A 25076-nucleotide genomic window follows, 5' to 3' on the forward strand; every position below is an offset into this window, starting at 1 on the left:
TTAAACAGGGCTGTTGTTTTTCTTTTTTTAAGGTTAGACAACCAAATGTTAGACTACCAAATATAAAACATAATTATTGTCTTTGATGCATGCTCATGGGGGTTAAATGTGGAACAAAACAAGCAAAGTAAAAAACAAGTCCAAACACAAAATTAGTGTCGTCATAGAAGACAAATGCTTACATTATTATTATTATTATTATTATTATTATTAAGAGTAGTATTAGTATTTAGAAAAATTATCGAATAAACCTAATTAATGGCAACAGATGCATGTTTGTCATGCCAGTGAAGCAGAGAGAAACTGAACTGAGACAGTGACTTGATTTTTGATGCAGTGAATTCATGACACCAGAATATATTTTTTTTCCAATTACATTTTTTAAAAATGTTCGCGCGAGAGAGAGAGAGAGAGAGAGAGAGAGAGAGAGAGAGAGAGAGAGAGAGAGAGAGATATGTTGTAGGCTGTTCCGCTTCTTGCAGATGAAAATGCATTTACAAAATCCAGCAGCTTGTAACACGACCCAGCGCCCCTCAGAGGCAGAGCTCAGACATAAACCGTAGGCTACCGCCAGTGGCCAACAGTAGAATAACAGAGACTGGAGCAGCAGACTGAGACTGACTGTAACTGATAGGTTGCACCGCAACCTAAAACGCAGCTGATATAGGAGGAAGCAAGGCTAACACGCGGCGTTCTGTAGCCCGGTATACAGCAGGCTACATGGGAATGATTTGATCGAGGGGATGCGGCATCGCCAGCTACAATACTGTCATAATGAGCGGACAGCGGGTTTGGACCATACTGATACAAAGGATTCTTTTATTAGTGGACCTTCGTCTGAAGATGTTTTTTTAAACGATGCGGGGAGACTCACGTCAGTGTCTGCATCAAGTCTAGCGGCCCTTTCAGCCTTATTTTAAGGATTCATATCGTAGGAAACCCCGTTGAATACTGGCCTCATCTGGAGGTCATGGACAGCTTACTGATATACTGTTGTATTGCCACTTGCATCGGGGAAAAAACTGGATTATTACCATTTTGAATTAGGAAAATTTACGCTGGAGTTTCTCAAATTTTAATGAAATGATGAACTCGTTACTTTTTTCCGAGACTGCGCCAGCCGGGTTTGCCGTTGTTCCCGTTAGCGGAGCCTCAACCACCGGTTCGGGTGCGGTGCACAGTGCTCTGCGGAACGATTTGGGCTCCAACATTCATGTCTTGAAGACCCTGAACCTCCGATTCCGTTGTTTCTTGGCAAAAGTCCATGAATTGGAACGGAGAAACAAATTATTAGAAAGCCAACTACATCAAGCCTTGGAGCAAAAGCGTTACAAATCCCTCTATGCGCGTGAAACAGCGGTCCAAACCGACATTACTTCTGAATCGCTGATACCTAGACCGCCCAATCACGCCCGGCTACCTGGTACCATCTGGAGTTTCACTCATGTGAGAAGACAAGGGGAGGGGTTCGAAACGTTTCAGGGCCCCGGTGTTAGTTGGACTCACCCGGACGGTGTTGGGGTTCAAATCGATACCATCACACCTGAAATAAGAGCGCTTTATAATGTATTGGCCAAAGTCAAGCGAGAAAGAGACGAATACAAGAGAGAGTAAGTATAGCTATATCATGTGTGACTGCCTAGACCACGTTGTTCTATATCACCATCCTGTTCCTTGCCCAATAACGGTCGTTGAATGAAACCTGTTATTAATATAGCCTAAATGTAGCATTAAACCTGGTAATGCTTTTTTATATATGTGGTTTTATATAGTTGTTTATGATAATGACTCCAAACACCCCACCCCACCACAAGCCAGAAATTCATGTTGGCGAAAAAAATGTAAATCTTTTTTGTGTGAAGGTAGGCTAGATCTGTTGCAGAAAAAGTAGGCTGCTGAACAACAAACCTGTTGGAGTATATAAATCCCACAGACTGTAATTCATTTTCTGAAATTCAACATATTTGCGAATTCAACAGCTGACTGGACATTTGAGTAATTTTTTTCTGTACCTTTTAATAGACTTTTGGTTAAAAAAAATGCCTCCATGTTAACTTACTTGTTGGGTAAATGTAAAAAATCTCACTAAATTCCTCAGAATTAAGTTTTATATATAAAAAAATCTCAATACATATTTTTAGCTGGGATTGTTCAAATTATTTACATTATTTTGCAAATCTAATATTGATTAACTGAAACAAATTTGTCCTATAGTGTGGTTTTCTGTTGGATTTTGTACTTGCACCATGATGATTAGAATTCCAGATCGCTCTCCAGTGTCTTCACAGTATATTTGTGGACTCTGTCTGCATGGAGGTATTGTATTTAAACAGTGATTCATATCTTAACACATAGTGTCACATTATCTGTACTGTTATTAGCTTTGTTGGTGAAAGTGAACCTGGTGCATCTCACCGAGAGTGTTCATAAAATGAGATTGGGTGCAATAGCCAGTTTCGCAAGGTAGTTTCTGCCCCAGCAACTAACCATCAGATCACCAGTCTTTGTTCCTGATTCCAAATATTATGTAGAAATGATAGATGTTTTTGTCTCTTTTTTGGAGAACTGAAACAAACTGGCTGTTTGTTTCTTCATGTTGAACAGATCACCAAGGAAATAGTGAACGTGTCAAGCTTCCTCTTCCTCTTCTTCTGTTTGTGATTTACAGTACCAGTACTTACTGTAATATTATGCACAGATATTTTCAGTGGTGAAATGGCACATGATACCTGGAACATTTCCATGGCTCTCCATAAACTGAATTCAGAGAATATGTGACGTGTTTAAGAATATTTGCACCTATGAAAATGATAAAGTCATTTTTGTGGTAATGAAGAATAAAATAAAATCAACCTGTTTACAAATAGGCAGTCCAGTCATGGCAGGGAAGTCTTGACATGCTTATGAAGGGCCTAATGTGGGTACAGATTATCACCTGCAGAAGGAGAAATGTCCCTCCCCTCCCTATAAATTTGTAGATGTGTTGCAATCTTCAAGTTCAATTCGTACTTCTGCTGACAGTCCGGAATTTAAAATGTAAAATCTAGGATGAGGAGAGAACCATGTATATAATTTAATGTCTTTCATTCCAGTAAATACAACTGAGCATGCTATTGGTTGGTCATGTGCATAGAGGCCCAGAAAAACAAAAAGTACAGTAGAGACAGTGTATGAGATTCGGTGGTTTTTACAGTACTTTCAAGGGTGGCGTGTGAGCATAGGAATAATGAAAGTAGCCTAGTCTTTTCTCATTATAGAATAGAAGTATAGAAAGTACTAATTTCTTCCTGGAAGATATTTAATTACATTGCATACAGTATGTAATTATCGGTGAGTTTTGTCAGTATTTGTAGAACAGGTATTTTAATAAAACCACACAGTGCTAAAATCTGTGACTCAGAATATCTGAACCCTTAGGAGGAGCAGTGCAGGAAATGGAGACTCAGTGTTGGGCATGCACAAGGTTCACAAAAAGTCCCTGCTTCAGAGGGAACCACTTTAAACATCTCATAACTATGAAAAATGAGACATTCAGGGCTTCCCCTAGTGTTTGTTACTGTCAAGCATTCATCTGGTCTGTTAATTTTTTATTGCATCTGTTTTAGATTCCTGCTTGGTTTGGGCTTCTAATCAAAGGAGCCCATTTTCTTTCAGTGCAAAGTTCAGCTTTTTAAAACACTTAATAACAGGCCTGGTTATGTAGGTGAAGGATATGTAGGGCTGAGTCAGCCTATATTTTCCCAGTAGCCATCCTAAAGTTTGATGAAACCCCTCCATCTGTCCCAGCAGTGTTGGGCTGCTGCTGCAGTAATCTCTGTGATGTAATGCAAGGTGTGAATAAAACATCCGCTCTTAATGCAGTGTTTATCTTCAACTGGCACAGCCTCCAACGGGATGTCATTTTTCATACGAAGCTGTTCTCTCCCAATGGAGGGGATGACAGTTTCTTTTGGTGTGAGGAAAAGCTGACTATTCTGTGGGCAGGAGGGTGATTGTGAGCTCATGAGGTGAGAGTTTACACCTGTGATGCACACTCCCAGCACCTTCCGGAATGCACAGTCTCCCAGCAGGTGGGAGCCATGGCCTAGGCGGCAGTGCTTGGCATTGAGAGATTAAATCCCCACAACTCTAATAGGAAAACCCAGGCCGTCCTGATCGGAACTTTTGGGGAGTTGCCTTTCAGATTTATTCTAGGAGGCCGCTGCCGGGGCATTGGTCTGTCTGCAGGCTAGCTGTGTGTGTGTGTGTGTGTGTGCCTATGTTTGTGTGTGTTTGCGTGCATTCATGTATGTGCAGATTGTAGTGACCAGCACCGCTGTAATCCTCATAAACAGAGCTGGTAAAGGCTAGAGGAAATCAATCCCCAGAATCCTGCTCTTGTATACATCACTTCCAGTGGCAGGATTGGTGCCTCAGGGCTATGTTGTTTCCTGCAGAATGGGTTGGCTTTGGAAGGGGACCCATGACAGCTTCCAGATGTAGGTTACTACAGGCAGACTGAGGGACCTTGTGGAACACAGGCACCATTTTCTTTTCTACATTGTGTATTTGAGGGGTGACTAGAGTATGGATTTGAGGGGTGATCTAGGAGCATGGTTGGTACACCAGTCAAAGGCGCTGGTTTTTGGGGTTATTTATAACATATTTATGATGTTTTTTTTTTTGTTGTGTTTTTCATATTTTGGAAGGTACATTTGCACTAATCCAAATGGGCAGGTGCCAAAGAGTTAACATCCCTGTGGGCTTGTGCATGCTAAACTGGTGCTGAAGGTAGTAAGAGATAGTGAAAATGGCTTCCTGGAAGGATAGAATGATGAATTGTATGAGAAAATAGTGAGGCACTGACATGGCAGCGAGGGGATGGCGATTCCCACAAAAATGCGTACTTCTGGGCATGTCCCCACACTGCTGTGTTCCCTGAGGCACAAAAAATTATTTTAAAATCAAAATCATGTGATGTAAACTTTTCTAAAGCCTGTAATATGGAGGAAGTCCCTTACCAGTCACCACAGACATTAGGTAGAAAATACCCAGGGTTCTCTGCTAACATTAAGTTAGTATTTTAACTTAAGCTTTCACTTAGCTGTTTACAGTGAGGTTATGTATTTATATTTTATAAATTCAGCCTTTTTGGAGAGATGAATAGACAGCTCCTGTTGGCAATGGGTAATGGTTAGCAAACTTTACTAATGCTGAATGTTAGCTATGCCTGCATGCGCATTAGTGTAACTGAGTGGTTGGTTAGCTAATTAATTGACAGCTATATATCATCATCTGATAGCTAGATTGGCCTGTTACCAGTCTTAGAGCACAGAGTGCACTTACTACGTCAAACTCATGTGTGTGTTGTGAGCCAGCACAAAAACATACCTCAAATTAATCAAGTATATACATCATCCATTAGAAAAACATACTTACATAGATATATTTTAGGCTGTTAGAAAGTTTCATTTGTCTTTATTATTCATGGGATGAAAAAGGTTTAACAGTTAATGTAGCATTGTTCAATGTATTGTTGATATTGCTTATTGGAGAACTCATCATATGAGCCAGGTTAGCGACTGTTTTCAGCTAAAACAGGCGGTTTGTATAATTTGTTTCCTTTCTTATTTGGGCAATGTGAAAACCATGCCCCTGCTGCTGCCACACACTTCTTACGATACACTGGATCTTAAGATTCCACCAACCGCAAATTCCAAATTTATTGCTTAATTCTAATTCCATATCCCTTCAGCATTTGTGTAACGGAGATACTTACAGCATGTAGAGCAAGAGAGACAATCTTTTAACCCTCAGCAGTGTCACCCCATTGGGTATACATAACCAACCACCACTGAGCTTCTCCTACTCTGCCTTCAGCTCACTATGAAGTGTGGTGCAGACAGTGGTGTTGCTTTTCATTTCGTGACAGAAATATGTACGCACATGCAAATGATATGCCAAACAGGTTAAAACCAAATTAGGTCCTTGCACCACGATACTCCTTTTTACACTGCTCCGCTTTCTTAGTTTCTCTCTTTCACTCCCTTTCTTCTCTCTTCCATCATACCATTCTCTCTCCTTCCTCTCTCTATTGTAAATGTAATTAATTGTCAGGTCAGATAAACCCTTGAGGGTTATAAGAAATATAAGAAATCTGGGGGATTTCTTATATGTTGCTCAATGTGCTGATGTATTAAATCTTTATTTATGTAGGCACACAGTATGATGAATAGATGACAGTCTTCTGAATTTCTGTGTTCGCATGGGAACAGTGAACAGTGGGTGGGAACATCCTGTCATTTTTGAGAGATTCCTGCATTTAATTTCTCTAAGGGTTACTGAATGTTACTAAAAGGACAATTTGTTCCAGGTATCCAGTACTGAAGTTGTTATTTCTTAATATGGAAATGTTCCATACGTAGTAGCCTATTTGTAGAGTCTCTGTAGTGTAGCTTGTTTATTGCTTACAAATGCTTGGCTATGTGATAAGGCTAATATCATATAACTGAATTTATTCTTTTACAGCATGGTCATAATTCACTATTCAAACATACCAGCTGGACAAAACTCACAGTAACTGTCTGGGACATTCCACCATATTTATGATTTAAAAGGAGTTCTTGCGCTTGAAATTGAGCTGTTTGTCCTGTGTGTGCTCCCTCCTCCATGGGGGACAGTTTGTTAATTATTACCCCAAGGTGGATCCGAGGCTGTGAAACAATAGAAATGGAAAGAGAAAACAGAAAATGAAACCAGACAAAAAGGAATGGTAGGACCATTACTAGCACATTTAGAAAACATAAACAATATAGGTGTAACAATTGTAATTAAAAATAGGTAAGACAGCAATACAAGCAATGGCTAAAGTGTTCACATAGTTATAGCTGTGGGTTTGTGAAAAGATCAATGTTTTCCTCTGCTAATTATTTAGGATCAGGTACACTAATAACATTCTTGGTCCTGAAAGCTTTATTGTGTGACTCATAATAAAGCTCCCTGTTGTTTTGTTGTTTTCTTTCCCGGAATGAAATACCAGCTCAGGAAGGGGAATTCAGGATTTTTTCTGCATTGTGGGGTTTGTTGCTGGTTCAGATAAATATTACAAATATTTTGAGCTCTGGGTTTTGTGCTGGCTGTCAGATCTGTATTTGTGGATTAAATGTTTATCATTTTTAAACATTGATTGGGATACTTTGGCAAAGTAAGTCCCCAGTTAGCTTTAATACACATACACACACACATCAAAGAAACTCAGAATATCTTGTTATCTATAAGTCTGTTGGCCCAAATTGAGAAAAATCAGGAAAAGGTTGGAGTATTCTGTAATGCATCCAAGCGCCTAGATTTGCATAAGAGCATGTGTTATATTTAACAACAGGTAGCGTGAACTAGTATATACCGACACAGATGTTTTTGAAATATGGGAGTTTTGTATTTTGAGATATCTTGGAAACATAGGAATGCCTTTGAAACTGCTGTGAGAGAAGCAAATTTCTCCTACGTCAGGATCTCATATGCAGGAAATGACATCAGAGGATATTGTGGCCTCAGGCAGCAGGTTTTTTGTGAAGGTGTCCTAATGCAGGGCCTTGTCTGAGTCTCTTGTAGACAGGCATATATCAGCACTGTAACCAACCTCTCCTCATATCTCTGGCCTCTGAATTTCTCAAGTTTACTTGTGCCATGTCAGGGGAGGCAAGACCTTTTGAGTCTGAAAGACTGAGGGAAGAACTAGAACAATAATTGTATTCCCCATAATGCCAAGGGGCCTCTATGTCTTTTTTATAGAGCTGGAATCGAGATGAGAATGAACCAGTGGATGGCAGTTTTCTGCTCTTTAGTTCTGAGTGATCACCAGCTGGGAAATTACATCTCTCTCCAACACACCAGGTCAGGGAAAGTGGTCTCTTCGTGACACTTACAGAGATTCATAGGCCTGAATTTGATCAAAATTTGTCCTTAAAGGCGTACTATGCAGGTTTTTTTTGCGGCCCTTCTAGATTCTGTGTTTATAGTCAAAGACGTCTCCTCCTTTGTCCTCAACCCCGCCCACACTTCTGTTGAGGATGCACCCTCGAACGCAAAATGTCAAGCGAAGAGGTGGTCCAAGATATTGAAAATAGCATTTTTAGCAACACAAATGATTCCATATAGATTGTACCAGTAATTAGGCAGTGTTATAACAATCTTTACACCAAGTTCACCGCTTAGCATATGAGAACATCGAATGGTAGCTACCAGCTAACATTTCTGTACTAATAAGAGGCCCCACCCTGTGTTCCAACCAAGGCTTCAACCAAACCAGCCTAGGCATGGATGTGTTGTACGTTAATTAGCTATGAGCTAATCATATTGGCTCAGTAATCCTGTGAGATAGGGTTCAGTTCTTCTGGGAATATTAGACTGGTTACCCTTCTGACCACTCTAAAGCACACTGTCTGTTATTAAGTCTCTTCAGCTCTTCCTCTCCAGTTTCTGTGATTTCTGTATGAATCAGTCGTGTGAAGCTTCCAGGTACCAGTTTGATCTCTTTGATAATACTACATCAAATTGCTTTACAGTGAAACCATTAACAAAATGCAGACATACGAAATGAACCTTAGAGATGATCCTATCTCTGTACCCTAAAGGCTTTACAGATTAACAAAATGAAACATAATGGAGCCTTGTTGTTTTTGTGAGTTTTTTTTTTTTTGCATAACACATTGTGCCAACAATGGGACATTTGTGCTCAAACAACTTGCTGCCCTAAAAAGTTAAGCATCGCAAATTTTAGTAAGGGTGCTCCACTCCCTCTAGAAAATGAATACGTACAGTAATTATATTAAGCCAAAGAAGTGACATTTTTACATCTCAAAACTCAGGAAGGCAGAGGCAGTGTGTGTGTCAGTGTGAGGTAGCCCTTGGTAAATGAGAAGCCCCTTTTGCTGTAGTGTTATTTTAGTCATGTCTTGCTGTCACAGACACAGGGTTAACTCTGGAAAAACCAGGTTGTTTAACGGAGCTGTTTTTGAACAAGGTATTCATATTCTCTATGATATTTAAGGGCTTGGATGCTTAGTCCAAGAGAGCCTCTGGGGTGTCTATTTTGCTGACGTACTGAGCTGTGTCAGCACTGTTCACTCATAGCCCACCTAGACTCCAGTCCAAACAGACCACAAAGATAGCTGAGCTATCATGACCCATCAATAGACTGCTATATGAATGACGACCAAATTTGGTTAGCACAAAGGGGTCTTTTAGAATTTCTTACTTCTGACGAAGCATCTCAATGAAGATTGTAAAATCCTGACAGTATGACTTCAGTGTTGTAGAGAGTTAGTGAGCCACACCCCCTCCGCTTGGGTGTGATGATATTGCGCTCGGCCCGCATTTGGGGACAGCAAATACCAGTTCAGGCGCTCTTAACACGGTTTTTTCCAAAAAAAATACAAAATTTTGAAAACTTTAGGAGCACATTTATACATCCAAATTTATTTTTCCAGTTAGCACGCATCAATTTTCAGGAGTAAATGCTCATAAAATGGGAGCACGGTGGAACCCTGCTTTAACCACCTCCTTCTGGGGTGCTTTTACCTCAGCTAGCCTTCAATGGGTCTGTATAACACCTGGATTATACTGTATCAGATTATTTTAGGATCCCAGTGTTAGCAGTAGGCTCTTGGTTATTTTGGTGTGGCCTATTTGAGGTGCTGTATTTCTGGTTGTGGCGGAAACATTCCCACAATGCACTGAGTCATTATCTCTGAACTTCAAATGTGCCTCTGAACTTCAGGCATGTCATGAAACAGAACCTGGCATATGCCATCTCTCTACAATATGACTTTGTCCTGGGACTCAGACTGTACCATACCATACACAAATACATATCGACCTTGGTTTTATGGGGCCTGGCACTTCATCCTCTTTGGGTTACCAATCAACTTTACTGTTTCTGGGTTGTGCCCGGTGGACATGTTTGGAATGAAGGTGCTATATGAAATGAGAATGGTATGGACAATGGTCATTGTCAACTTACAGTGCGTGAGTTATGGGTAGATTAGGCATGTATTGGATATGGGATGTCCTTTTACTATGTGAGGCACAACGTTGCTGGGGTAGAAAATTCAAGCCGAGAAAGAGAGAGAGAAAGAGTGGATTGGAGAGAAAGAATGACACAGGATGATTAGAGAGCTGAATGAGGAGAAAAGAGTGACAAAAAGAAAATAATACAATGGAAACGGGGTTGACATCCAGAGAAATGTGGAGGGGAAAGACAGAATAGAGGGGATAGAGTGTAAGAGGGAATGAGATATGGATTGTGAAAATGAGTGGAACTTAGAAATGTGAGGAGACATTGGGAAAGGACTGGAGTAGAGAAAAAGAGGGAAAGAGAAGTCAGGTTACATTTGACCTGTTTGAGGTGCTGTGCACTCAGTTGACCTGCGATCTGTGAGTGGGGAGGGGGAGAACTTCTCTGCTGTCTCTCTGAGTGGGATCAGTTCAGTGATCATCACGTCCCACGACAGTCAAACTTCATAGATCAAATAAAGCCATCTCTTTGACACCAAATCAATAACCTCTGCAGTCTCTCACTGTGTGATGATCAACAAACTGACTGGCTTATTCTGTCATGGTTCCTCATCTGTGCTCACCTAAATGGAATGGTTTTGGGTAGTAGTAATTGGTTATCCTAGTACATTGTAGATTGAGTGGTAGACTCACACACACACACACACACTCAGTGACACAGAAATAGACATTTGCTTTTTATCATGTGAAATGAAGGGAAGAGAGAAACAGAGACAGAGATCTAGAGCCGAAGCTCAGCAATTTGGGATAACTGATCAAAAAGCTCCTATTGTGCAGGGCTGCCATCTTTAGTGTTTATCATTCCTCTGGCATACATGAACATGGCATGCAGGAACAGTGTCATCCAAAAATCTGTGAACTTACAGAAATCCAATTTGTTTAAAGATAAACATGAAGGAAACAAGCACTGTGAAGTATGAAGTTGAGTTGGGATAAAGGAAATGCTGTTTGCAGATTCTTGCAAGGGTTAATCATCTGAACCTCTAACAGATGGCAGAACATGATTCAGATCTGACTCATTCAGAATGGATGTGAACTGGAAACTTTGTTGTGGCTAGATATGAGGTTTGGATTGCTGTGGAGGCTGCAGGAAAGAGCGGGTCTCGCTTTGTCATCTACCAGCTGTTTTTGAAGGCTGCCATCAACACAGGAAATTTCACACAAAATCAGACCTAAGTAAAACAACTCATATCCTGAGTTCCTATGTTTGTGTGTTTGTGTGTGTGAGTGTGAGAGAGAGAGAGAAAGAGAGAGGGGTGTTGAAGCTCTCCCCTGACTCTCCTGAATCTGGATGGTGTTATTACAGACAGAGCCATCGCTAGACTAAATAATCTTATCCCTGTTCCCATGGCTACAGGGCAATGCTAAATCTTGTGTCACGGATGATTTAATGTAATGTAATATTTGCAATCCAGCCTATATTCCCTCAGATTTGTTCTCTGAATGTTTTTTAAGGGTGCAATTAAAATGCAAAAGCTAAAGTTACCATGTTCTGAAGTTCTGACTTCCAAAATAACAATAAATCGGCTGGTTAATTGTAAGTTGATGTGTTACAGTTAAACACTTCTAACGTGATGTGGCATGGATTTCAACTTTGATGGATGTCGTTGTTGGGCACATATATTTCTGGTAACATACATTTTGGCTCTGCCCTAGTCTATCTGTCTGCTTTTATTTTGGGTGCAACTGGAGCAGTAAAGCAGCAGTATCTCCATTCCATACTGTCATAACCCCAAAATTCATTTCATTCACTAGTTGTGTTTTGACAGCCCATTGAAGAACCCCTTTCTCAAAATATTGGAACGTGTTTGTAATCATTCAGAAAATTGTGTGTAATATAGGCAATGAGCCTGGTGTCACATTGGGTATCTACATGCTTTGAACCTACTGTAGTAACAGGCCAAGCAGAGCTGTTCCGCTGAGAATGCCAAGTAAAGATGTGGCTGGGGATGGAGCACAGACACAGGCATCCATTGGCAAATGAGGCTAGCCTGTTGTGCCCTTGTAAGGTGACCTTCTGTTATACTGTCTCTCAAAAGGAATACAGAATTAGAGGGCCAGACCTCTCTGGGAAAAATCACAGTGAAGGATTGTAGAGTATTTCTGGGAGCGTCTAGCGTTTGGTTTTGGATTTTGTTGAAAACAATAACCTAAGACTTATGACTTAAGGCACAAAAGAGTCCTGTGCCTTTGCCACATGATTGCTCTGACCTCATGATGTCTGGGGAATGGTCCAGCTGGTCTCAAGCCTGCCACAGGCTGTGCTAAAACAGGGTAGAGCAGGTGATGAGGCCACAGACACACCATATCCGGTCATATCAGTCCCAAAGTGAGGTGTAATACATTTGTGACATCAGTCTATTAGTATGATTGAGTTTTGATATAATAAGCTGTAAGAGTGTGATTCTCAAATATCCGGGATGGTGTGTTCTGATTAGTTGAGCTGATCTGCACAGCAATGAATTAGCTATAATGGCTTGACAAGCTGATCACTGGTGTTGTGAAGGTGCTAAAATGTCTGTAATAGAGGTGTATTACACATATTTGTCCCAGAGCAGAATGTCTACATTGTGCAGAGAAAGTGATGTGCTGTACCCGAGAAGGAAGTGAGGCACTTTACTTGAGAAGGAAACAAGGTAGTGGAGTACCTACTGTACAGAGGAAGTGATGTGCTCTACCTGAGAGGGAAGTGAGACAGTGCCTTGCCTACAGAGGTAATAATACACTATACCTGAAGGGATGATGCACTGCCATACCTGCAGAGGAAGCAATGTTTTATAACTGGAGACTGTAAGTAATGTGGTATGCTTGCAGAGGAAATTATGTGTGCGATTTGTAGAGGACATGTTGCTGTCCTTCATCCCGCTGCCCTTCTAACCATGCAGTGGGGAGTTTAAACCCGGCAACACAGTACGGCCAGCTCTTTGAGAACAGTATCTGGCTCAGTAGCCACTGAAACCCAGCCAGGGATGCAATTCACTAAACAGACAGCACAGAGACAATGATACTCACAACGTGACAAATCAAGCGTCAATAAGAACTAGAGTAATCAGGCACCAAAATGCTGCCCCTCTGCTTTTACTGGTGTAGTGTTTATGGCACATTTAAACCTTTACAACATTAACTGAGAAGTAGTGGAAAAGGGACTGAATGAACTGAACAAGATAAGCTGCTGAGGACTGCCTCCTTTTTTCAGGCTCATGATGTCATTGGCATGGTTAGGGTTTGTGTTTGTGGTACCATGGCAACAAAGAGGAAGCAGTCATATAGTCAGACAGTGGCTGCACTTGACATCTCTAGCCTGCACAAAAAAACCTTTGGTTCCAGTAGCTCCTCCCACTTAATCATTTTTATGATGTGAAGAAAAGGAGAATCATGCCTATAAGTAATACTTTTGAATAGGAAGTTGTTTGTGAGTCTTCAGTCCTAATATGTATTACTTGCCCCTTTATTTAACATCATGGATGCACATGCTGACATTTTGTATTTTTTATGGAAGTGCTATCAGAAAGGTTTTGGCCAGGCCTACTCCATCCACAAAGACAAAATACTATAAACATGCTGGATGCTAGAAGAAGGAGTAAATTTGTCGGGACAGCCTGGCGGTCATGCTGGTAACACACTGTGGGAACTTACTTGAGGGTTGCCATGGTGATGTCTAGTGGTCTCTCAAGAACAATATATATAATTTATGTGAAAGAAAGATAGTAAAATAATTAACAATGGACAGTTAGTAATAGTCATGAACTAGCTACTGTAAATAAAATAAAGTTTGTCTATGAGCATGATATCGTCAATCCACCGAGTTTGTCCTGGTCAAAATGTTCTTTCCCATCAGCTCATAACAACGACATATTGCTGGTAATAAACAATGTCCAAATTTCCCTCAGAGCCACGATTTCGTCTTTCTACAAAATGCTGCTTATGTTCCACTCTTTTTTTAAACCACCAAGGTCCCTGAGTCTTTTATATTTCAAGGCGCCTGTGGTGGTTTGGTGGTTTCTGTCTTCTTGTGATTTGAATGGAAACTATTTTCTCTCAGTTTATTTACGCAGCTGAAATCTGTGTTATGAAAGCCTGGCTGCCTCGTGCTTTAGGGGGCTGAGGCACATCAGTGTCGCTGAGCTGAACATACATGGAAATGTCTCATAGACACACAGGACTGCCCAGAAGTAAATTCCTTTATATCTTATAATCTTTTATATCTATAATCTGTATAAGGTATTGGTTTGCTTAAACAACCCATTCATTCATTCATATGTTTATTCATGCATCTTTTTAAATGGGACCATGTGTAATGTCTGACATATCACATTTTAATGAAACAATTTTTCTATGCATAGGAGCCCACTTTTATTAATAGTTTTGCGCCTGTCTTGTCTTGTATATTCATAATGCCAGTGTGATAATGTAGGCCTATATCAATGCTGTTGAGGGGAGCTAGACTGTTGTTAAGCCACATGTTAAGGTTTAGAACTGGATGAGTCATTGACACATATTTGATCATTAACAGGCATAAATCTTCTTTTTTTCTGTGAAATATTGTTAGACTATGTGCTAGACTATGTGCCTTTGGCTATTGGACAGTGGCTGGAGTGCTTAACCACGGTCTGTGTAGCACTGTTGATGTTTAGCCTGATGTCCAGTCCAGCTCAGCATGAGGGCTGTAGTGGGCTGGCACAGACATGGTCCTGACCACACACATGCACCCCTCTCTGCAGATGGGAGGAGGAGCTGTCCAGGAGGCAGCAGATGGAGGCGATGGTGGAGGCCCTGCAGGAGGTGAGGGAGTGACACCACTTCACTGTATGCTGTATGCTTCCTCAGTGTTGAGTCTGTGTTCACCGGATGTTGTGTACGCTGTGTCGAGTCCTGCGTGTGAGGGGTCAAGCTTGTGTGTTTGAATGTTTCCTCAGAGTGCCCAGGAGTCTGAGATCATCCAGGAGGAGCTGAATGAGAAGGTAGACAGGCTGAAGGCTGAGCTGGTGGTCTTCAAGAGTCTTATGAGTGACGTGAGTGGTCACTAGCTTCTCAGTCTCTCTCTCCTACCCCTCTGAGACTGGCTATTACCATGGTCTATACTGTCCTCAGAGTTCCACTCAATGCTCTCCTTTTTGGATTCCAATCACTCTACCATCCTTAGATTTCAATCACTATACAATACTTGGATATCAATCACCATACTATCCTTAGATATCAAACATTATACTACCCTTGGATAGCAATCATTTTACTGTCCTTGGATATCAACCACTATACTATCATTGGATATCAGTCACCCTACACTTCTTGAGATGCCATCACTGTTCTGTCCTGGAGAGGCCTGCTATGAAAACTGATCTGTACAGATAATATGAAAAGGTTTTTTACTGAATGGATGGCAGATTTCTGTTGTGCTAGTTAGCATGTAATGCTAATGTCACATTACTCTTGTTTTAATTGTTGCCAATGTGTGTGTGGATGTTAATTGTGTATTTATGTCTGCTTCACTGTGTGTGAGTTTTTGTACGTTGGGTGGCTCAGGTCTAAGGTGGAAAAAGCACCACCTACTTTGAATTTTTTACTGCAGTGGAAAAATATTCCAGAGCAAAAATAGAAAAAAAAAACTTAGCGCCTTCCAGGGAAGTATTCAGCAATAAACACTGCGCTACAATGACCAGGCATATAAAGAATGCATATTGGAGACCTTTAGTCCTGCTTAACGACTTACTGTGTTCTCATGGCTCAGGAACTCGGAATTCAGCTGACTGCTGTGATAGACTGCTGCTGGCCAGCTCTACCTACTCAAGACGAGAACGAATATACAAAATTAACGGAGAGCAGCCCTGGGCTTCCTCTGAGATGTTTCGTTGCGACTCACCGTGCCAGCGCTCTGTTTAAGTAGTCCCTATATCTGTTACTCGGCTCCTGGGGGGGAAGTGATCCCAGCTGTCACTGCAGCTCATTGCCTTTAAAAATGGAGACGTGAAGCATCTGCCCATGTGTTGAGCTTAGCGCTGATGTCACAGATTCCTGTGATGCGGTGAGGTTATATCTGAAGAATTTGGCCTGCTTTGCTGTTTCTTCCGGTAAAGGGCACTTGGCAACAGCCCTATGCTCAGGATAACTCCCTTTTAAGCTCAGAATTCCAAAGGAGGAATCTGGTCCTGAAAGTAAGATAAGAACTTACCACCCTGTAAGTGATTGAGCTGGTATGGAGTGACACTCTTTCAGAATGCTGTATATGAATGTTGGCATCTAATGCAATACTCACAGAGATGTCTTGAAAACAACTCTTCTGTGTGAACTGTGTGTCAGTTTGGACCCCCCCCCCCCACACCTTTGAAAAACCATTCAACCCCTAAACACAGCACTTTTCTTCAGAGTTTAAAACAGTTATGTTTGAAAACAGAGGTGAAGTTGTCAATACGGACAAGGCCAGGGGGATAACTCTGGGGTGGAGTCCAATAATTCAGGGACCAATCATACGCTGGTTCTTCTGGTCAGTTGGATGATAAAGCTGGAAGAGATTACTGCTGATGTGTGAGAACTGGAGAAAATACACTGTAGTGTTATTGCCGCAGTATTTCTGACCCTGAACTCCTTCCTCCTCAGCAAATGTCAGACCTGGACACACAGATTCAGGAGAAGGCCATGAAGGTGGACATGGACATCTGCCGGCGGATTGACATCACGGCCAAGCTCTGCGACGTGGCCCAGCAGCGCAACTCCGAGGACATGTCCAAGATGTTCCAAGTCAGCCCGTCCAGAGCCCCACTAGACAGAGTGCGTAAAATTATGAGCCCGTCCACAGCCCCACTAGACAGGGTGCGCAAAACTGTTTGACTGGCCCAGCCCGGCCCTGCCCTGCACAGAGTTTATATACACCACAGTCCTTGACCTGCACACACACGCCCACACAGCACTGCTTTTGTGCTGATTCTGTGTCTTTCCCTCAATGCGCAGGGTTATCACATTGCAGTGGCAGGGATGGCGTAAGTCCAGACCTTAGCCACAGTTAGAGGATGCTCTCTGCAGCTAGTGCTTTTTAAAGGCTCTCGTTTTAATGTGTGGCATGCAGCCTGTATTTACTTTTACTATCAGTGTTTACAAAAGAGTAAAACATAGGAATGAAGTAATAGCAATCCCTGAAGCATGTGACTTTTGATTTTAATTGGACAGTTAAGACTGATGCAAGGTCATCCTTGACAGATGTAAGCTGTCAATTTACAATGTACAATTTAAGTATTTTGTTAATAGTGCGGGTAGTAAATGAACACTTTGAGGTGTGCAGGTGATTACCAAACTCATTGTGAGGTGTGTCAGGTGACAATTGCTTAAATACAATTTGTATAAGGTGCTCAGGTGGTAATTGAGTGATGGGTGTTCAAATGATTACTGATCACAGTCAGGTGCACAGATAATTATTGATAATTATAGGTTTGTGAGGTGTGCTGTGGATAACATCACTATGTGAGATGCACAGTGCATTTATCGAGTATAGTGTGTGAGGTCCACAGAGCACTTACTAAGCACTGAGTGTCTCTGGTCTCCAGGGGGCAGTGTCACGTAGGAGGAAGGAACGTAAGGCAGTGTCAGATGAAGAGAGCTCAGAGATGGATGCGGACCCCAGCACCTCTGAGGAAGAAGTGACCGGATCCCTCAACATCACAGATGAGATGAAGCGCATGCTTAACCACCTGTGAGTGCCCCCTACTGACCCCTTCAGTTAGTGTCATTTTACCCTGGTCTGGAAGAGGAACTGCACACACAGTGATTTTCCTGGTCGCACAGTAGGTTCCTATGTGCTTCTTGTAAAAGTGCCAGCTTTTCTACTGACTTGCCATGAAGGAATTTTCTGTGCTGCATATGGTCCTAGTTTAAACTTTGAATCTTGTTGTGATGGTTTAGTGTTGTAATGCCACCATTTGGCAATGTGTAGAACTGCATCCATAACCTGACTTCTTAATTTCAGACATGTGAAGTCTGTGGCCTTTTATCCAACCATGTTATTTCCTATGACAGAGACAACAGGGCATATTCTTTGTTCTGTTGTCTCCTCCTCTCTTTCTTTCTCTCCCTCTCTCTCCCCCTCTCTGTGTTGATTCCCTGTTGAATGCATGGCTTCTTATTGGTCTTCCCCTCTTTCTGCTCTCCGTACCTTTATACTCTTCAGTCCATTTCCTGCTCTCCTCTGGCTTTTCCCATTTCTCCATATCACCCCCTCCCTTTCTCCAACCCTTGCTCTATCTAGCACATTCTGTATTTCCATGGTACACAACGTGTTCAGATAATTGCTCTGTTGCCAGGAGGGAGACCTTTGACATTGACGATGACTGCGACAGTCTGACCTGGGAGGAGAATGAGGACACCCTGCTGCTGTGGGAGGACTTCACCAACTTCAACACCCCCTCGGCCATCTGTGCAGCTGCCTGCGCAGTTGACTGCCACGGGGATGGACTGGAGCCGGTGAGCAGATGCAGCAAATGCTGCAGCACACCAGCATTAGCGCACATGTCATCATCTGTAGAATCTAGACCAGAATGGTGCTACTTCTAATTTTCCCCACGACTCACACTAGAGCATGCTTTAGTGTCTTAAGAAAATGTGCACTGAAGCAATGATGGCAGTACTTAATGATTAGTACCTGTACGGTAAAATGTTGAGTGTTAATTGAACTCTTAATAGCGAACTCTCAGAGCTGATTTAACACTGAATATTTTACTTTGTAAGTGGCCCATGCTCTTGCTCACTCCCAGGTTTCTCAGGATGGCAGCTTGGGCAGCCTGATCGATGAGACGGAGTCTCTTTTCAAGACCAGAGACCAGGAGTACCAGGAGACCATCGGGCTGATCGAGGTGTGTGTTTGTGTGTGTGTGCGTGCGTGCGTGTTTGTGTGCCTGCATTGAAGCTTTCCCCAAATCCACTGGTTCCTCGGAATGGGGGCGTTAGTACAGAGCAAACTCTTTCATCTGGTGATTTTCATAATTAGGCCTCTCACTGTTTCCATGGTTATGGGGCAAACCCAAATCTTGCTGTCTCAGCTATTAGGTCAGGTTTGATTTTGTTGTCTTCTGCAGTTGCCTAAAATTGATGAGTCAGAAGAGCGCATGCCAAGAGTATAGCTTTGATTCCTTTCCTCGCTCCCTCAGCTGGAGTTGGCCACAGCGAAGAGTGACATGAACCGACACCTGCAGGAGTACATGGAGATCTGCAGCATGAAGAGGGGGCTGGATGTGCAGATGGAGACCTGCAGGAGGATGATAAAGGGAGGCAGGTGAGGCTCTACTGAGTATAAACTGATACCACCATGTACACACAGACAGCTCCGAATTCATACTGATGCCACTTAGTACTGCCTGTACCACTGAATACATAGTAATGCCACTGAGTACCTATTATACCACTGAACATATACAGATACCTATAGTTATATCACTGAATACATACACATACCACTGAGTACATATTATGGAATACACCCACATACCCGGGGTGGCACAGAGGTGCAGTGTTGCCTCACAGGAAGAAGGTTCCTGGATTCCACTGTGTAGATACTGTAACACTGAATACATACAAACCCTAATGTATACATACACACACTGTACTGATACCAGTGACTACATATAGGGCCTCACTGATACGATGCAGGTTAGTACTGTGTGCATATAGCATATAGTACTGCCCTGTATTCCAAATTAATACAGGGCAGTATTAGGTACACATAGTATTAATGAGTCCTCACTATCTTGTGTGATTTGTATGTACAAATCCCCACCTCCACTCCTCCCCTCGGCAGAAACTCTCCGTCCTTCAGTTCAGTGGCGAGCAGTGACTCGGCAAACACTGACGAGATCCAGGACGAGCTAGAGAAAGACGGGGACACCGAGGGTCCAATCAGCTGATGGCCGCGTCCGTCCCGCTCCACGTACCCACCAGCCAACTCCCAGCTCACATTACAAGGGACACAGAGTTCACCTCCGCACACTGACCAGCAGGCCACTCCCACATCCCGACGACTGGTGCTCAACATCCCCCCTCCTACAGAAACGGTGGTGGGTTTATGACGTTAAAACAGGGAAAACCACAAAGAGTCTTCTGCACTGTCAGAACCTGTCTCCATAACGCTCCTCACCAGCTTTAATTATCAGGAAATTACAGTGTTTCACCATCGGCTGGGTCAGGCCACTCTTTACCACAGAGTCCTGCCTCTTCCCGAGGACCCTCTTCAGGGGATTCCCTAGGCTGTCTGCTCACACTTTGGGCCCTTGACTGAATGACAATTGTTGTGCAGGCAGAGAAAGTTGTGGGGATTCAGGTGTTCATACAAAAATGGTAAAAGTGAAATTACTGCATTCACAAGAAAGCCCTAAATGAATACCAGAATTTCAGAGGCCAGATCCCTGACCAAAAAGTGTCAAAATAAAGTCTTGTGTGTTGCATTTATTTCTCAGAGGAGAATGATTCAAAGGATTGTAAATTGAGACTAAGTGAATGTCTGAAATGTCCTAGACATCAGAGCGGAGAGCAGAATCCCTCAGTACCTGCAACACTGACCAGAATACCAGATCACTGCTCGTAATATCCTCCACCAAATCCCGACCCCTACAATTCACCCATTTGTATAGTGTAAAAATCCTCAACAGGGCCTCCATAACTCTTCGCTTCCAGTTTGCTCTGCTCAGGTATTACTTGTCTACCTTTCAGCTGCACTGATCCGTATTCCAGTTGTCACAATTATGTTAACATCATTTTTCAGAGTGGGAATAGTACAGTTCATCCTTAGATCAGAATGCTTCAGTGCGTTCTTTTTGCAAGAGAAATTAAAGGTTTACTTACCTAAAAAAACAGCATAAGGAATTTAGTTCTGTACCAAGGCAAGTTATCCTAAAGGACAGAACAGACATGTTTGAGGAAAAAGTACAGTTATTCATATTACGGCTGTCCATGCTGTACTCTGTTAGCCACAAGGCTAAGGGAAAGAGTACAAAACCACGTGCCTCCTTATTGATATGGCGTGAATGTATGTGGACTGCCTTACTACCCTGTAATTTTTTGGCATTTTGTGATTTAATGCTCATTTATTATGCTGCAAATTGATCTGCAAAAAATGTAGCCTTAAATATTTTTTACTTAGGAATTTGTTTATTTGAGACAATTTCAGTTCATCCTTATATTTCAACGAATGTCCAGTATTTTATATTGAACAGTCATTGTCACAAAGTGAATTTTTTGCAGTGATGTATGTGTCCAGGTGAGGGCGCTATGACACAAGTAACACACTAATACTTTAGACACCAGCTTGGCCAGTCCAGTATTTCTCTTATTTTTCTCAGACATGTTGTTATATGACCACCTAGATGATTTATAGTTCAGTTTAGTTATAGATTAGTTATAGTTATATAGTAGGCTTCGTTTTTAGGTTAAAGCATTAATCAGTCACCCAATCCATGAACTTGCATCACAGACTAGACCAACGTTGCCTTCTCTTACTACCTAGTGTTTCTTCTTGGTCAGAAAAACAGTCTGCTGTTCCCTCTCATTTATTTATCTCTATTCTGTTTTGATCAACAAAAGAAGCTGTTGTCTGTATATGAGGTTTGTTGTCTGTTGATCAAACCTCAGTGGCCTTTTCAAATACGTTCTGTGTAATTTATGAATCTTGTTGTACATAATCATACTGTTCTAGTCACATATTTATGTGTTTTTGAGAGCTCTGTTTTTAATTTTAAGCATCTGTTTAGACAAATTACCCAGCCTGCAAAGTCATGATGTGATGTGGAGGGGAGAATATAAGGCCACAAGTAGGGCTTAAATGCTTATTTTAAAAATGTAATTTTGCTGTATCTGCCAGATTTTAACTGTTTTGTGGGGGCTACATTCATCCAAGGGGAGAGAAACAATACTAATAGTGGAGGGAGACATTACAGTCTGTAATCCAGATGGTTAGTTAATGCATGATCAAATGATTGATGAACCTTTTAATTTAAAGTGAAATAGCAGCCATTTTACTATTCAGATTGTAAAGAAAAGATGAGAGTGCTTCAAAAATAATAGTCAATAGAATTGCGCACTGTGATGCAAGTATTTTCACATAGGGACAAAATAAACTGGCCTGGAAAGGGAATCACTGATAGTCAAAAGGGTTTGAGAGATAAATAACTGTTCTTAGACCTCTTGCTGATAAAAAAAGAGAAAAGTGAAGCCTGGGTCAGTCTCCCTAACTGATCCTCCTGTTGTGGTTCCAGACTGAAACAGGCGTTACAGGGGCGAGAGGCCAGGACCCCACAGAGAATAATGCCTCATTATCTCCGGTGTGTTTACACTGCAGCTCTGAATGGGTCCTTCTCACAGCATGTCGTAAAAGGGTTTGTTTTCGTTTGGCTAAATGCCTTAAGAGGTTTATTGCACTCATTGGAATGAAACTCTTGCGGAATGGCCTAGCAGCTAATTACTAACCCAGAAATGATCATTGGTTGCATCTGAAGCACTCAACTCCTGTATTTATCAGTATTTCTTTGTCTGGTTTGTTTATTCTTCAGTGTTCATAGATTGTGGGGGACAGAGCCATCTCTACTTCAGCTAATTCCCCCACAAGTGTTTGAGTAATGTTCCCATGCCAACCGAGTCTCTGTTTAGTGTGATAGTCTACACTAGCCGGCATTTCAGGGTAGTAAATTTTAAATTCTGTAAAGAATTTTCACTCAGACTTCACAAATGTAAAAAGCCTCACACTCTTAGCTGTGTGGCCACTGTATGCTGTAAGCACAATGGCCAAATCAGCTGCAAAAAGGGCCTCAGTGGACAATCTCTACAATGCATCAGACTGATAAGAGGACTTCATATCCTTGAACAAGATGATGAAACACATTTGGAATTACAATTTTCCAGACTTTTGTTAATAAACACTCCATCCCTTTTGTATTTTACTGAACTTTTAGCCTCCTTAAGCAGCTTCAAATGTGAGCTTGTTGAAAAGCATGAGGGGACACTCCCTGACAAGCTGAGAACTGCACACGTTATAATCAAACAGATGCATTTTACTTTAACAACAATATTTTCCAAGTGATGGCCAAATTACCTATAAGAGGCTCAATGCAGAGTGGAAAGAAAACCACACAGTGGTTTATTCTTACTTTGTAGAAATGCTATTCAGTTCTGACCCAGCAGGGCTGCTCACCAGGGGGTTTTTCAGCTGCTTTTAAGTCACTGGTACACTCAGAACTGAAAAGGCAAATAAATTTGCTGAGTCCAGGTATACAGTGCATGGTTCAATCAGATGGTTAAATGGCAAAATGTGGTAAAAGGCTGAAAGTAATGCAATCCTCCAGGGTCAGGACTGAGTAGCTATGAAGATGCTGTGGGAGTCGAAAATTATGGATGGGAACCACTGTTTAAGCTTGAGTATTATCAGAGAAGACTCTCTTGCTGTCATCTTGGCAAAGGGAGGGTATATAGAGTGGGTGCCAATAATTGTGACGTGTATTTTTCAGAATACAATTTTGCATTTCTCTGATCAATGATATTACAATAAGATAAAAATGTTTCTTACTGATGAGCATAGAAATAATTTGATAAACAAAGTTAATTTGATCTGGCATTTTTGCTAATATTAATAGAGGCTAATATTAAAAGACCAATGTACCTAGTTAGCCTTTTTTGGCTTACTGTGTATCCTGTTCTGTTAACAAATTTACCAAAGTACTGTCACAATTATCATCATTTCCATTAGCCATTACCAAGTAGCACTAAATGTGTATGTGTGTGTGTAGGTAGCACTTCACAATAAGTGTCTATTAATAACTAATATTATTTAATGCCTTAATTATCATGAATATGTCATTAACTACTGCATGAACAGAGGGTGATTAACATTAACTAAAGAATTATCAAGTGTACTTATTAATAATGTTTCTTTCCTCTATTTTATTTTTATTTATTTTTATTTAACCAGGAAAACCCATTCTTTCCTCTATCTGTCTATGCTGAACATTTAGGGTGCAAATACTCACGTTAACAATCTGTAACTAATCAATAAGTGTTAATGTGAGTTTTTGTACCCTGAATGTTCAGCATGGTAAGATAAGAGGAATAGCACTAATAAATACAGTTAATAATTCCTTTTTTAACATCAGTCATGCTCTCTTCATGCAGTAGTAAATGGCTTATTGATAATAACTAAGACATTAAATAATTAATTGCAAGTGTGTGTCAGAGAGAGAGCGAGAGAAAGTGCATGTAGTCAGAACAACTTTTGCTCCCACATCTATGACTATTTGAATATTGAACTGTTGATGACACCAATGGAGGTGTCACTTCAACAGGTTATCAGGTCATATCTGAACCATCTCTCTGGACCTCCTGCTAACCAAACAAATGACTAGTCTCACTGTGAATGTGGTTGCAAAAAGGCAGAAAGAGCAGAGGAAGTCTTGGTCAGCTGCAGGTGTTGTTTGTTTTGGATACATTAACGTCATTGCCGTTACACTTTTGTTTTATCATTTTCCGCAATGCACATCAGCCTACCACATTCTCTGTAGTCCTTTTTCTTTTCTTTTGTATCATTGTATGCAGTACAGTGCACTATACACTCTACAGCTGTTTCCCTATGAAATCAGTTTAAACGGTAGCATTTGTTATTTTGATTATGGAGACGTTTTATTTAATAATTGCAAATGTACATGGTGTGAGACTAAAATAAAAAAAATGTAATAAAATGGTGGTTAATGGGTAATACTGTGACTGAATTCTGAATTGCTGATTGGATTATTCTTTGCAGTTTTATAAAATATGCAGAACAGAAGCTCCAAAAGACACACCTCAAGTGATGTTCAGTTCATTTTTCATTGACTGAGCTTTCCTTAGTACTCCTAAAAATGTTACTATGCAAGCATGACAAAAGTAGGAAACAAATCCGTGTTTACCTCCATTCAAAAGTGCTGGTACATTTTAACCAGTATTAAACAGCTTACCATTGATATAATGCAATAGATAGCAAAAACAATTGAGGCAAGAAATGTCATCAAATTGTGCTACAGACATTC

General features: G+C 41.3%; 1 protein-coding gene across 3 annotated transcripts; it reads left to right on the plus strand.

Moving 5' to 3' along the window:
• Positions 1–444: 444 nt before the first annotated feature.
• Positions 445–24671, plus strand: LOC118235859 (intermediate filament family orphan 2-like). 3 transcript variants are annotated; one of them, XM_035433722.1, is made up of 9 exons: positions 445–1610; positions 14775–14835; positions 14970–15014; positions 16648–16818; positions 17589–17734; positions 18342–18501; positions 18792–18890; positions 19185–19309; positions 19832–24671. In XM_035433722.1, the coding sequence occupies exons 1-9, from the start codon at positions 1084–1086 to the stop codon at positions 19935–19937; spliced, it is 1440 nt and encodes a 479-aa protein (XP_035289613.1). In that variant the 5' UTR covers positions 445–1083; the 3' UTR covers positions 19938–24671. The 3 variants fall into 3 exon arrangements, with proteins under 3 accessions (XP_035289613.1, XP_035289614.1, XP_035289612.1); XM_035433721.1 differs by having other exon boundaries at positions 447–1610; positions 14970–15065; XM_035433723.1 differs by lacking the exon at positions 14970–15014 and having other exon boundaries at positions 446–1610.
• Positions 24672–25076: the final 405 nt, after the last annotated feature.

The sequence above is a fragment of the Anguilla anguilla genome, chromosome 9 (assembly GCF_013347855.1).
Source record: "Anguilla anguilla isolate fAngAng1 chromosome 9, fAngAng1.pri, whole genome shotgun sequence".
Lineage (NCBI taxonomy): Eukaryota > Metazoa > Chordata > Actinopteri > Anguilliformes > Anguillidae > Anguilla > Anguilla anguilla.

Bases quoted from the DNA above. Each gene is read 5' to 3' on its own strand.
- LOC118235859 (XM_035433721.1), top strand. From the start codon at position 1,084: ATGATGAACTCGTTACTTTTTTCCGAGACTGCGCCAGCCGGGTTTGCC. The intron at 14,836-14,969 runs GTGAGGGAGTGA...ATGTTTCCTCAG, and splicing joins TGGTGGAGGCCCTGCAGGAG to AGTGCCCAGGAGTCTGAGAT. The intron at 17,735-18,341 runs GTGAGTGCCCCC...CTCTGTTGCCAG, and splicing joins AAGCGCATGCTTAACCACCT to GAGGGAGACCTTTGACATTG.